General features: G+C 38.7%; 3 protein-coding genes across 3 annotated transcripts in view; 1 reads left to right on the forward strand and 2 right to left on the reverse strand.

Annotated features, from left to right (window-relative positions):
* The window catches only part of LOC134820423 (AP-1 complex subunit mu-1-like), a 111816-nt gene extending 108521 nt beyond the window's left edge, over nt 1-3295 (forward strand). Inside the window, exons 9-12 of the mRNA XM_063830802.1 lie at nt 1449-1607; nt 1837-1962; nt 2185-2260; nt 2416-3295. Coding sequence (XP_063686872.1) covers nt 1449-1607; nt 1837-1962; nt 2185-2260; nt 2416-2438 — 384 coding nt within the window. The 3' untranslated portion in view covers nt 2439-3295. The remainder of the gene's footprint in view (nt 1-1448; nt 1608-1836; nt 1963-2184; nt 2261-2415) is intronic.
* LOC134820429 (uncharacterized) overlaps nt 1-14787 on the reverse strand; it is an 81056-nt gene that overhangs the window by 53832 nt on the left and 12437 nt on the right. The window lies entirely within an intron of this gene.
* Nucleotides 3483-12784, reverse strand: LOC134820420 (two pore channel protein 2-like). The gene is made up of 17 exons (XM_063830799.1): nt 12569-12784; nt 12227-12360; nt 11925-12054; nt 11713-11792; nt 10997-11332; nt 10717-10869; nt 10430-10595; nt 10162-10265; nt 9897-10009; nt 9545-9691; nt 9091-9300; nt 8835-8901; nt 8525-8668; nt 8309-8398; nt 5303-5426; nt 4207-4470; nt 3483-3621 (listed from the first exon to the last, which is right to left on the reverse strand). Exons 1-16 carry the CDS (start codon nt 12652-12654, stop codon nt 4227-4229), a joined length of 2328 nt encoding a protein of 775 aa, XP_063686869.1. The 5' UTR covers nt 12655-12784; the 3' UTR covers nt 3483-3621; nt 4207-4226.

The following is a 14787-nucleotide window of genomic DNA, read 5'->3' on the forward strand; positions in this document are numbered from 1 at the left end:
AAGCTTTAATTCGGCAACTGGAAGCTTTTGACGTGTCTCCATATCATAATGGACCTCCAATTGATTTACGATTGGGCCTTTTATTCACTGGATGGTGAATTAGTGGATAGTGGATACTTGAGGGTTAACTAGAAAAAATTAAGTGGTTAAATAATTCAATAATATTACCATATCAATGGTGATTTTTGTACTTAGTCCTCCCACCATTTTAAATCGTTTACCTGTTCAGATTCAATATAAGAAAACACATTTGGATGCAACTTAATAGTTAATAGTGATAACAAAACCATTTCCAAGGATTAATATCAAGTAAAAGTCTAGTTAAAGAAAGTGATATTGTCAATCTCCAGAGAACCAGTGCCAGATTGTTTGTACTGTTCGTAAACTCCCCCAAAGGTCTGTATACTGATCTTGTCCACCTTGGAAAGATCCAGCGGAACTGGATTAGTCACCACCTTCCCTCGGTAGTAAGCCTTAAAGTCTGAGAACAGCAGTTTCTTTTCGGCAAACGAGTCTTTTTGGGTGATCAAGAATTTGTACTCAAAGTCGTAGTTAACGTCAGCTTGGTTAAGAACGATCTTGTAGTAATCTAATTCACCCTGTCCTCTAACATTTAGTGAGAGTCCCTGTGCGTTCTTCTGGGCGTCACTAAGAGCTGGCATGGCTGTTCTAAAGCCTGCAAAGCCCGCTCCGTTTGGTTGTGGGTTCAGCATTCCGAAGAAAACCGCCCGTTGGAAAACCTTTGTCTGTTGAAGTACGAAAGCAGCCTTGGATTTCCCCGGAACCCTAACAGTGTCGCTGACTTCTTTCCAGGCGTCCAAGTTTGGGGTGCTGGAAGAGTCCGTGAAGTCAAAGAGGGTCAGATCATCTGCTGTGAGGGGCCCTCCAAGAGTCAGGGCCAGGAGAGAGAACAGAGAAATCACAACTATCATCGCTAGGAGTGCTACTGGCTAGGTTGGATATATAATAATACAGAAGGGTTCTTTGGTCGCTAAGCTGACTCCGTTGAGATTCAGTCGAAAATTATGCATCTTAACAGGGTCAGTGGTTGCTTTTATACAATTGGTTCGACAAAAGGAGCAGCTACCTGGAACTAATCAGCTTTCAGAAATTAATGCCAACGAGATTCGCTACCCTCTCCAACGAGATTCGCTACCCTCTCCGACCGTATCGTATTATTTTTTACTTTTGCAGGGCTTCGTAAAGCCACCTACCATGAAACGAGTTTTATCTTTTATGGTTATTGCAATTGTTAGGCAGCAAGTGTTCAATGTAAAATATGATTAAAGGTTATCAGGTGGTTTAAAATTGAATGATTTCGGTTATGAAACTAATTGTGCTAAATACATTCATTCAATTAACGTCCTCCACAATCCACATGTATTCAGGATGCACATTGCACCTCACCTTCTAACACGGACGTTGGACTAACGGCCATACATTTTCAGGCTAAGAGTCAATTCAAACGCCGGTCAACAGCGAACAATGTTGAGATAATAATCCCCGTGCCTCCCGATGCTGATTCCCCGAAGTTCAAGACCACTATCGGCGCTGTGAAGTACGTACCAGAGGAGAATGCTGTTATTTGGAGCATCAAGCAATTCCCTGTGAGTACACATTTTAATGCCTTCTATTATTCGGCATTTTCTGACATTCTCAGGGTATTTTACCATTTTATATCGTTCTTAAGTTCCCGTCGAAGTGAAATTAGATCCTCATAGTCCCCATAGCCTACTGTGGATTCAACGACGTATTTCACTTGTTTAATATGTCGGTACTCACATGTAATTTTATTGATTTGACCAGACCTTCGCACTAACACATCATAAACCCTAGGGCGGTAAAGATTTCCTGATGCGAGCCCACTTTGGTCTGCCTAGTGTGGAGGCGGAGGAAGACGAAGGGAAACCTCCCATAAAAGTCAAATTTGAGATTCCTTACTTCACCGTGTCCGGAATTCAGGTTAGATTTGAGCGATTGGACGACATCTGTCCGACAGCGACATCTGTCCGACAGCCGAATTAGGGATTTCGGACAGATGCCGCTGTCGGACAGATGTCGTGTTACCGATTTGAGCCATACAAGTCTTTGTTTTTCTTCACTAGAGTAGATTTGGCAATTTCTAATTTTAAAAACGTTGTTGGTGCGCGTGTTTTAATAATTGTTTACACATCCCCTTTTCAGGTACGGTATTTGAAGATCATAGAGAAGAGTGGTTACCAGGCGTTACCCTGGGTACGGTACATCACACAGAACGGAGGTATGTGCTATCTTCACTCTTCACTGCTCATTCTCACCTTAAGCACTCGTCACGTTTTTATCTTCTTTGCTGCCATTAAAATTTCAATTGAATTAATTTTAGCACTTATATTGCTTATGTTTGAACTCTTTAAATAATGACCTCTACCTTTTCAGATTATCAATTGAGAACGTCATAAAGCATGCGACGTCAGGATAAAGTTTCCGAACTATAAATTAAACTTAGGAAAATGAACAGTTTTAATTAATAAACCAAGCTGGATCTTGGAATATTATGAGTATTGTAAAACCTAGAGGTGTTGTGTTGAAATTGGGGCGTATGTTTTCCGTTTATTATTCATTTTCATTGCAATGTTTAAGGTTTGATTTTAATTTCACGTTATCTTTGCATCTCACCGTGTCCAGTGAATCTGAAAGAAGGCAGTAAACTTAGATAAACAACTTAAATAAATAGAATTCTGGCCTGTTGGGCTGCGTTCCCCACGTTCAATTTTAAACTAAAGTTTTAATTAAAGATGGTAAAATGTTGAGTACCAGAGCACAGTAATTCTGCTGATCGTTCTGTTCTATCTTCAACTGTTAGATTTGTGATAGAGTTACTTGATATAGTGCCCTCATATTGATAGATAAGCTATAAGTTATGATTTTCTTATGTAGTGGTTTTGTAGTAGCATTAAAGCTTTTAATGGAAACGGCTTCTTAACTATGAAACGATTCCTTTTGATACTTGGGGATAGAGCTCTAGTCATTAATACCTTTTAGTTTTATTTTCATCTCATAATTAATTAAGAATATTTACTTTGAGGCCTATACAAAATTCCTTTATTTTCAGTAATTATAACAGCCAGCCGGCAAATTTCCAAAGTAAACTTAGAAGATTATCAGTAATTACTCATTCATTGAATTTGATATTTTCCGAATTTAGACTCTTCGAAGTTGAGTTGATATTAAATTACGATAATAGATCTCGTGACATGTGAATATTATATAATGTGTAGAAGTTCTACCGATTTGTCTATTATATTGTGATTTGAAATACTTGTTTGGTGCTTGAACATAAGAATTGGAACCCCAGATTAGAATTACGACGGCTGAACCATGGACATAGGAGTAGAATTGGAATAACATTTAACCTAGCTGGGCTTCTTCTCATCAATATCACGGGATTAAATTAGTATCGAATGAAATATTCATAAGAAGCAACAACAAAAAAACGAGAATCGTTAAAACATCAAAGAATCAAAATCGAGAACATAAGACTAACAGTAAGGAATAACATTATAGATTGCATCTGAAGTACATAAACATAAAAATTAAAATTCATCAAAAACTTCCAGAACAGCATTTTTTCCCGATCCATGACTCGTGCCGAAGGCACAAAAGAGTCAAGGACAAGGGTTAGCGATCGAGGTTTTTTTGTATATGGTAGCTTCGCGACCGTGCCTGCGAGCGTGCGTGCGTGCGTGCGTGCGTGCGTACATGCCTTCGAGCACTGTTATCGCCCACGTGACTACCTGCGCAAAGTTATTTTGCGTGATAATCTGAATTATATAATTGTTGGCGCTGAACCAACCAAGTACATTATTAATTTCATCATGTACGTATTATATATATATCCCACTAGGCACTAATTCACTAATTGATAGCATGTTATTATTATTTTGAGTTAGTATTACTATTTTGCACAGATCCGTGTCAGGTTGCATAAACAATAAACATATGGTTACATAGAAGTATACACGATTTTCAAATTCAATATAGATTTATATTAACTGGGCGGCGCTCGGCAGTCGGCATGTCACTTCGCCATATTTGCATGTTTATATAAACAGTAAAGACTGGGCCGTCCCCAGGTTGTATGGAATATGATAAATACGTCATCACGGATCGGGAAATTGAGCGGCCATCCACAAAAGAAAAGCGGCCGCATTTCTTGTTTCGTCTTACATTACACTCAATATTGTGAATCACCTACGTAAAGAATTAGGCGATTTGGCACAAAATATCTGCTGGCTATTTACATAACTTGCACTAGGTACGTCTGGAGTGGTCGAGTTAATATTAAGGAAGGGACTTTTGATGATGTTGTTGCGATGGAGCGCCGTGACGAGTTCATTTTCTGAGAATGCACGAGCTCGTTCGTGTGGATCCACAAACTGGTTCACGTGGAAATTTCCCCGATCTTCGGTTACATCGTCCTTCTTGTCCCACCTGCGGAGACAAGGTATTTTTGGGATACGGTCATGTGATTGCTGTACAAGAATGTGTCTTCTGCCTATCTTAAGTCTTAATTTGTTCTAAGAAGCACTGATAGTAATTTGATGCGGAATGTCAGAGGTGGACGAGTGATGTTTGGCAGTTTCACAAATGTACGGAATTCAAGCCGGCCAAGCTTCTTAGAACACGCAATCGATTATTTTACATTTATGTATAATGTAAATATACATCATTCCTTTTTATTGATTGTAAGGAACCTGTGACTAGCAGGGCTAACAAGCCCTGAAATGGTGACACCACCATAAATTCGTGTGATAGCGTTTTAGGTGCAGTCAGCTGTATAAGCCGGCCCATAAGCAGGCTGCAACCAATCAAGCGGTGCATGTGAGCCAAACAGGCCATTAACCAAGTGACGAGATCACTGACTGAGTGCTCGGATCACGTATCCGATGAGTTTTGAAATGGTCATAACTTAGCCATATTTTAACCAATGAACTTGAAACTTTGGGAAAGGTTTTCAATTATCAAGCCAAATGTGTGCAAAAAATTTTGAGTTCTTAGCTTAAAGCGTTCTCATTTTATGAAGACAATAGTGAAAAAGAGGGAGTGTCACGCCACGCCCACTGTAATTGGGCGTGGCTTACGAAACTTTCAGGAAATCTAAGTTTGACCCATATCTATAATCTCTGAAATTTTGGTGCAATTTGGAGACGAATTACGTGAGTTATTAAGAGGTTGCGTGTGGGTAGTCACTTATGGGCCACCCTGTATGTATATCAGTTATCAGATGTACCGGAACAGTATAAAAGTAAGAGGCCAGGTAAACCTGTCGATGAAAGCATCGAGAATGAGGGCTATGATAACATTAAGAATAAGTAGAACGCAGATGATCCACCATGATATGAAGTAGTAGGTTGACCACCAGTCTCCTCGTGAGTAAGAGAACGCATCTGTGGGATACATGATTAGTTTATAGTAAGTTGACCACCAGTCTCCTCTAGAGTAAGAGAACGCATCTGTGAGATACATGATTAGTTTATAGTAAGTTGACCACCAGTCTCCTCTAGAGTAAGAGAACGCATCTGTGGGATACGTGATTAGTTTATAGTAGTAAGTTGACCACCAGTCTCCTCGTGAGTAAGAGAACGCATCTGTGGGATACATGATTAGTTTATAGTAGTAAGTTGACCACCAGTCTCCTCGTGAGTAAGAGAACGCATCTGTGGGATACATGATTAGTTCATAGTAAGTTGACCACCAGTCTCCTCTAGAGTAAGAGAACGCATCTGTGGGATACATGATTAGTTCATAGTAAGTTGACCACCAGTCTCCTCTAGAGTAAGAGAACGCATCTGTGGGATACATGATTAGTTCAGTAGTAAGTTGACCACCAGTCTCCTCGAGAGTAAGAGAACGCATCTGTGGGATACATGATTAATTCATAGTAAGTTGACCACCAGTCTTCTCGTGAGTAAGAGAACGCATCTGTGGGATACATGATTAGTTTGTAGTTAGTTGACCACCAGTCTCCTCTAGAGTAAGAGAACGCATCTGTGGGATACATGATTAGTTCATAGTAAGTTGACCACCAGTCTCCTCTAGAGTGAGAGAACGCATCTGTGGGATACATGATTAGTTTATAGTATGTTGACCACCAGTTTCCTCTAGAGTAAGAGAACGCATCTGTGGGATACATGATTAGTTTATAGTAAGTTGACCACCAGTCTCCTCTAGAGTAAGAGAACGCATCTGTGGGATACATGATTAGTTTATAGTAAGTTGACCACCAGTCTCCTCGTGAGTAAGAGAACGCATCTGTGGGATACATGATTAGTTTATAGTAAGTTGACCACCAGTCTCCTCTAGAGTAAGAGAACGCATCTGTGGGATACATGATTAGTTTATAGTAAGTTGACCACCAGTCTCCTCGAGAGTAAGAGAACGCATCCGTGGGATACATGATTAGTTCATAGTAAGTTGACCACCAGTCTCCTCTAGAGTAAGAGAACGCATCTGTGGGATACATGATTAGTTTGTAGTAAGTTGACCACCAGTCTCCTCTAGAGTAAGAGAACGCATCTGTGGGATACATGATTAGTTTGTAGTAAGTTGACCACCAGTGTCCTCGTGAGTAAGAGAACGCATCTGTGGGATACATGATTAGTTTATAGTAAGTTGACCACCAGTCTCCTCGTGAGTAAGAGAACGCATCTGTGGGATACATGATTACTTTATAGTAAGTTGACCACCAGTCTCCTCGTGAGTAAGAGAACGCATCTGTGGGATACATGATTAGTTCATAGTAAGTAGACCACCAGTCTCCTCTAGAGTAAGAGAACGCATCTGTGGGATACATGATTAGTTTGTAGTAAGTTGACCACCAGTCTCCTCGAGAGTAAGAGAACGCATCTGTGGGATACATGATTAGTTTGTAGTAAGTTGACCACCAGTCTCCTCGCGAGTAAGAGAACGCATCTGTGGGATACATGATTAGTTTATAGTAAGTTGACCACCAGTCTCCTCGAGAGTAAGAGAACGCATCCGTGGGATACATGATTAGTTTATAGTAAGTTGACCACCAGTCTCCTCGCGAGTAAGAGAACGCATCTGTGGGATACATGATTAGTTTATAGTAAGTTGACCACCAGTCTCCTCGAGAGTAAGAGAACGCATCTGTGGGATACATGATTAGTTCATAGTAAGTTGACCACCAGTCTCCTCTAGAGTAAGAGAACGCATCCGTGGGATACATGATTAGTTCATAGTAAGTTGACCACCAGTCTCCTCGTGAGTAAGAGAACGCATCTGTGGGATACATGATTAGTTTGTAGTAGGTTGACCACCAGTCTCCTCTAGAGTAAGAGAACGCATCTGTGGGATACATGATTAGTTTGTAGTAAGTTGACCACCAGTCTCCTCGTGAGTAAGAGAACGCATCTGTGGGATACATGATTAGTTCATAGTAAGTTGACCACCAGTCTCCTCTAGAGTAAGAGAACGCATCTGTGGGATACATGATTAGTTCATAGTAAGTTGACCACCAGTCTCCTCTAGAGTAAGAGAACGCATCTGTGGGATAGATGATTAGTTTATAGTAAGTTGACCACCAGTCTCCTCGTGAGTAAGAGAACGCATCTGTGGGATACATGATTAGTTTATAGTAAGTTGACCACCAGTCTCCTCTAGAGTAAGAGAACGCATCTGTGGGATACATGATTAGTTTTAAATAGTATGTTGACCACCAGTTTCCTCTAGAGTAAGAGAACGCATCTGTGGGATACATGATTAGTTTATAGTAAGTTGACCACCAGTCTCCTCTAGAGTAAGAGAACGCATCTGTGGGATACATGATTAGTTTTAAATAGTATGTTGACCACCAGTTTCCTCTAGAGTAAGAGAACGCATCTGTGGGATACATGATTAGTTTATAGTATGTTGACCACCAGTTTCCTCTAGAGTAAGAGAACGCATCTGTGGGATACATGATTAGTTTGTAGTAAGTTGACCACCAGTCTCCTCTAGAGTAAGAGAACGCATCTGTGGGATACATGATTAGTTTTAAATAGTATGTTGACCACCAGTTTCCTCTAGAGTAAGAGAACGCATCTGTGGGATACATGATTAGTTTATAGTTAGCTGCTGTATCGAATTTCTTCGACTTTTAAAGATAACAATAGATAGGGGTTACTACAGAGAGGTACTGGTAGTGTAAGTTACTTTTTAAGACACGTGGCAGTGATCAACCGATCAGCATTCAGCTTGCCGTACCAGCCTCATCTAAATTCATTGTCGTCCAGTGCAGTTGTCTGAACAATTTATATCACCAACTTACTGACGATAATGTGCCAGTTGTTCACCACCATCAGCGTTAAAAGAGTCACTATCGAAGCAAAGAAATCGTCAAAATTCAAAGTGTAGTAATCTGAAATAGCCTTAATTATGTTAAAGCATCACCAGAATTCAAATAAAACAGCGTTAAACTCGACACAGTTGCATATAATTGATCAAAATATCACGGTGTCTGACATAGGTCAAAGCCATTTCATACCAAGATTCCAGTAGGTGCCACATTGAGAAGCCAGGGTCTGGTTATCCCTCACAGCCGATTTGTTGTGGATCTCTGAAGTTACATCCGCTGAGAACAACTCCATCCCTATTATAGCGTACACGTACATCAGAGCCATCAGTATTCCTGCGAGTTTCTTATGTGATCTCTATAAAGACATCCTCTCTTTAATAAGCTGGCCATAGGGTATCGGGGAAATGACAGTATATTACTATTAGTATTAGTTATAGGACTGAAACGAAGTTTCATAATCTTGCTTTATATTGACGAATATGTAAAATAGTTAGATTACCCAAATAAGAGGACATGTGCTTGATGAGTGTTACATAGGTCTTCACAACGACCCTCAGTCGTTTGACCTGTTGAAAAAGAAGGCACTCTAAAATTATTTAGTTTTATAAGTTTTTAGCTACGATACAGTGTAAACATGGCTACTTTAATTACTAACACACATGAAATAGAAAATGACAATCACGATTTACTTTGAACCAATACCACTTAACATTTAATATAATGATATTTCGAATCCTAAAACAGTAATTCCGAACCTGCATGACCACTCTGATGACTCTAAAACAAATACAAAGGTTAATACTCCGCAAGATATTGGTAGCAGCCAGATCCTGACCGTCATCATCAAGGTCTCGAGTGTAAAAAGTTGTCATCAATATGGATACAACAACCGTCAGGATCAAGTCGTAACAGTAGGAATATGTTCGGATGTAAACTTTGGGTCCAACACCCATGAACCGTAACACCTAATTAAATCTAACTGCAGTGGTCAATACTTAGCGCCTTATTAGTAATCGGTCAAAATATCAAAACAATTTTAGTTTAAGTTGTATATCCATTATGTTCGTTTTTAAGATGCATAACAACTTGAATTAGATAAGATGATGATTATTGTTATGGTTCAATGATAGTGAAAGATAATGTTGAAAGAACTTCTTTGATCTTGGTGCTTGTTCTACAATTAAATTATTTTCACGAAATCCATCATACTTGTTCGATAATGAAGTAGATTGTGACTATAATGTTCATGAAAAAAACGAAATCTGCTCCGGAACGAACTCCATCTTCATCAGGGTTTTGGGCCAGAACGACTAGCAGTGATACCGTGTTCACAAACGCAAAAACTGTTCCGACAACCTGTAAATAAGTTAGTATTGTAATCCCTTATACTACAAATTATCCTAAACAAATCCATCAGTGCTAACCCTGGCCGGGTTTGGATCTGGTGAGATTTGATAAGCTTGTAAATTAATCGTCTTAAGAGTTTAGTTTGGAGATTCTTAGTGAGTGAGGTCCTTATAATCCCAAAAGTCAGTAGCTCATTGTAAACTTTGTACTGTACCTCAAAAAAAGGATGTAGAACAATCTTCTTTATGTAAGGAACCTCCCATGTGTCTCTTCTTAAATATGCGTCTCGTTTTAATAGTGCGTCTGCCGCATAGTCCGTCTCGACATCTGGGGGAGATAACAAAACCGAGGTAATCCAGAATCCATACCAAAGTGTTATGTTTAAAGGAAGATTCTACAGTGGAATTTTCTAGAACATAGTAGAGTATCTTATAAGTTGGAATATACATGATTTAGTTTAACGGCCGAGAATTGCTCACCGAAAAATAGTTTCACAAAGTCTTGTTTGTCAAGATGATCAGTTTGCATCCTCTTATGGTCGTTCAATTTATCGTACAGGAAATTTTTATACTTTCTGTTCATTCTGATGCAATATAAATGTTGATCAATTTCATAATGATAACCCACTTATTATATACTATGTATTATGTTAAACTTTGAGTTCCAGTTCATGGGAATTTCCATAGTCAACTATTAAGAATTATGAAATATTCTGACTCTCTGCATCCCCCTCTTACTCCCAATTACCTAAGGTCGTCCAAAATGTCAAGAACAGCTGAAACCTCTAAACACTTGTTGGTGGGATGTGTTGGTTCCTCATCATTCATGTCATCCACAATCAGACAGTCGTCCGAGTCAGCAGTCACCTCCCAATTTCGATTAGACTCGAGGCTTTTCTCGTGGGAGGTAGTTCCTGCAAAAACAATATAAATTATGGAGGTATTATAGGAAGAGATATCAGAAATTCCAAAGTTTAAAAGTAAAGCCGTTCATTTTTATACGGTAAGCTGTAAACACTGATAGTTGATACCCACGATTTCTGCCGACCCGTGGGTTTGTTAACACTTCGAACGCAGCTCGTAAAGCAAGGCTTCGTCTTTTTATAAGCTCTTTCACTGAAACCTTGAAATTGTGCCGAAACTGGTTGTATATTACCGCCAGCAGCAAATTCATCAGCCCGTAGGTTCCTGAATGAATAATAAATATTACCGAGCCATAAAATTCAGTGGGGTGTTATGCCGAACACATTAGTGTCATATTAATTTGGCACTGACTACTAAAATGATGCAAAATGATTTCCACAATTTAACTCACCTAACCAGATATAAGCAATGAAGAAAATAAAGTAAAGTCTGTTAACTTTATAAGCTGGAATCATAACATCTGGATTATTTGCAGTTGTTGTTAGAACTAAAAAATTCCACAAGCTATCCTCCATAGTTTCAAAGTATTCCTTGATAGTATCAGAAAAGAGAATGTGCCCACTAAGTCCAAATACCACCACATTCAGTGTCAGTACCACCAGCACTCCGATCACTTCGGGTAAACTTCGCCTCACTGCATTCAGCACCTTCTTCATTATCGAGCTGTTTTGTACCATGTAGAACGGCCGTAGTACCCGGTAAACAAGCAACTGGCTCGACCTCAAACCTGGATATTGTTAGAGTAATACTAATATTGGATAATCCTACTTTATTGGAGGCGGACATCTTAATAAATTGCATTGATCGTAGATAATACTGATAACATAATGACATTTTGTTTCAGTTTGATACTCATCTTGTAGATTAATAAGATAATACTGATAACATAATGACATTTTGTTTCAGTTTGATACTCATCTTGTAGATTAAGATAATACTGATAACATAACGACATTTTGTTTCAGTTTCATACTCATCTTAAATTGACCAAAATGTCACCAGTCCACTGTTATTTTTTATCAACACTGCAATCGTAATTTTCAAGTTTCAATCATTGATCACTAACTAAAATTTCACAAAAATCATGTCTCGATAGTGATTACAAACCAATGAACAACCAGAAAAATATCACGTAAACTAAGTTGACAACTCCGTAGGCAAACAGCCATTTGCTTTTCCATGGAGGCCTGAAATGCAATAAGGTCATCATTTATCATATCCAACGGCAAAAAGCTCAAAAAACATATTGTTGTCATAGTCATGCCAACCATTATCCACCCTACTTAATTAATTAATTAATTAATTATTATTAAACGAACTTATCGGATATCCTGCAGCGAGCTAGGAAGTCTGCAATGAAGGAAATGATACAAACAAACTCAATAGAATGCGTCACTCCAAATGGGAGTTCGTATCTCGTGTTCGTGTTGTTGTTCCCGACTGTGAAATCTGTAATATGTATAATAACTGGTTAAATTAGAATTGTTGGCTGGTACGTTTGGGTTAATTGTGCCGGAAGTGAGTGTTTAAAATCACGTGCTTGATACTTCTGGGTACTACTTAATTATCTTAGGTGTCACTTTTCAGAGGACATAGATCAAATAATGAACAGGTTTATTACCTGAGTTGATACTGAGAGAGGACGGACGTTCCACAAAAGCGAGGAGGAGGAAAATAGCAACAACCAAACCATATATAATTCTGTAGCGTACACTGCCGACAAATCTGTGTATCCGCAGTGACAAGGGGTCCGTCCTGAATGATTTGTGTTTAAAATTTATTCATTGCAGACTGCAGTCGTGATTTATTACAATCGTATTCAATGCTAAAAATCGTTATTATAGGGGTTTCATTTGTTTCTTAATTTAGTCAATATAATATAAAATTTCCAAATATAATATTTCTATCTTAAGTAATTAGTAATTAGAGGATTAATTGGTAGCCTAACTACAGTAACACTTACTTATGACAGAGGGATTTGTAGGCAAGAGCATCTTCCACATACACGATAACTCTCAGCCATGTTTCATTAGCCCTGAAGATGTGCATGCACCCTGGTGCTAAGCACTGTTAGTTACGAAGTTGTCGTTACTTAACACTGTCTAGTGTGGAGGTTCTCGTCAGATCGAGAGTTCTGTACCAATAAAACTAGTGTGATGGAGATCTTATGAGGACTCCTGTTAATCAATTAAATTTTGGTAAAATACTGGTTGTCAAAGAAACCATGATGAACGACATCGTAAATAATAAGCGTATCGGTTTTATAAATAGTCGGCCTAGTGTATTGCTATTTCTAATGAGCCGAATCAGTACTATACGCTAGGATCATCAGTAACAGTTGAAGGCAAAAATACAAAGGCAGGATTCGTTAAGCTTATAAAAAAGTAAGTAGAAATAAAGATTTATAATTATCAATGCTTTAACGCATATCAAGTTGTGCAGTAGCGTACACAGAAAACGGACAACAAGTTAATTCATGCGACATCTCAGCAGCTTACATCAAATACTTTTAGTCTAAGTCATGAGTCACATGTAAAAATGCATTCATACTGGTCACATACTGGCCACAAATAAGTTGTCTACTATATATAATATTATATATTATACTAGAGCTATAATATATACTTCCTACTTAACTAAGGTATGCACTATTATATACGACTAACAACTACTCAACACAATCCTGCCAAGAAACCAAGCAATGAAATATTCAATATAAATGAATTACTTATGTATACATATTTTATCAGCACTCTTACCACGACATCATCATACTGCAACTGTGAGATCAACCATAATCATTAATTTGTGTATCAAACATTCAAACTGTCCGGCTAAAAATAACGCTCCCACCTAATGATAGGACAAACAAAGCAAAAACGAAATCCAAACAGAAATGCGGAATGTAGTACACAGTACAATATGTGGAAAGGGTATAGTGTAGTATTACAACAGAGAACTATACATGGCCCGGCAAAAATCAACTCGATGTATATAATCACTATCAGGTTCCTAGTTGTATAATATTAGTGCGATATTGTCGGTCAGTGTGAACTTTGAGACTCATGTGAGCTAGTAATCAGAGCAGCAGATATTTTAAGGTTACAGCACACTTGCACCTAGCAACCTATAGTGGTGTACGATTTCCAAGATATTCGAGTGTCAAATTCAGTCCATAGGAAATGTCACCTGCTTATATATCTATACCTACCTTATCGGACGTTATTTGACCGGACATAGCGGCAACAGTCATAATTACGAACGTGAACATTAAAATGAACGGCCAATAATTAGGCAATAAAAACTATTAAAAAATTGAATTGTTTTCAATTCTTTTTGGGCGTTCTTGTTCCCCCCCCCACACCCATGCATGATTGGGTAATGGGCATTTGCACTAACTTGGGGACTTCAGCAGTGGCTATACTATCAGCAGTGGCTATACTATCAGCAGTGGCTATACTATCAGCAGTGGCTATACTATCAGCAGTGGCTATACTATCAGCAGTGGCTATACTATCAGCAGTGGCTATACTATCAGCAGTGGCTATACTATCAGCAGCCCGATTTGGTCATGAAATTCCGCCACAAATATTACCATGGATTTAGGGTTGGAGTTGGATGTATAGCATGTAGGGTCAGGGTTGACCACAAATGTCCTCCCGAATCACGCTGAAGACGCAAACTGACCCATTGCACAGTACACTGATGATTAAGACGATCATATATAGACTATAGTGCCCAGAATTTTGACTAAATCACTCTACAGTCGATCTTTCTACAGAATTTATATGCGGTGCTGCCAAGGCGTTAGTTTGGCATCCTTATTTATCGCAACAATTATATAGTTGGCACAGTTACGGGCTGCAAAGGAATGAAACATTACATTAAAGACTAAGTAAGGAACTGATCTGCTAATTTCGTTTTATTCGTGGACAGATATTTAAGTGCAGAACATGTTCGGATGTAATGCGCGCGCCAGAAGTATTACTTTCGTTGCGCTCCATTTTCATTAAGTAAATGTCATTTGGCGACCAGAAAGTAGCGGACGCGCAAACAGTGTTGTGATCGCAAAGAAAGTGTAACGTTCAGCTTGAATCCTCAACTATTTACTATCTTAAGGACAATGAAAACAGTCAATTTCGGATTCATATAAATTATAACATAAAAAGCTATATTCACGAT

The sequence above is a fragment of the Bolinopsis microptera genome, chromosome 9 (assembly GCF_026151205.1).
Source record: "Bolinopsis microptera isolate Bmic1 chromosome 9, MBARI_Bmic_1.0, whole genome shotgun sequence".
In the NCBI taxonomy this organism is placed as follows: Eukaryota; Metazoa; Ctenophora; class Tentaculata; order Lobata; family Bolinopsidae; genus Bolinopsis; species Bolinopsis microptera.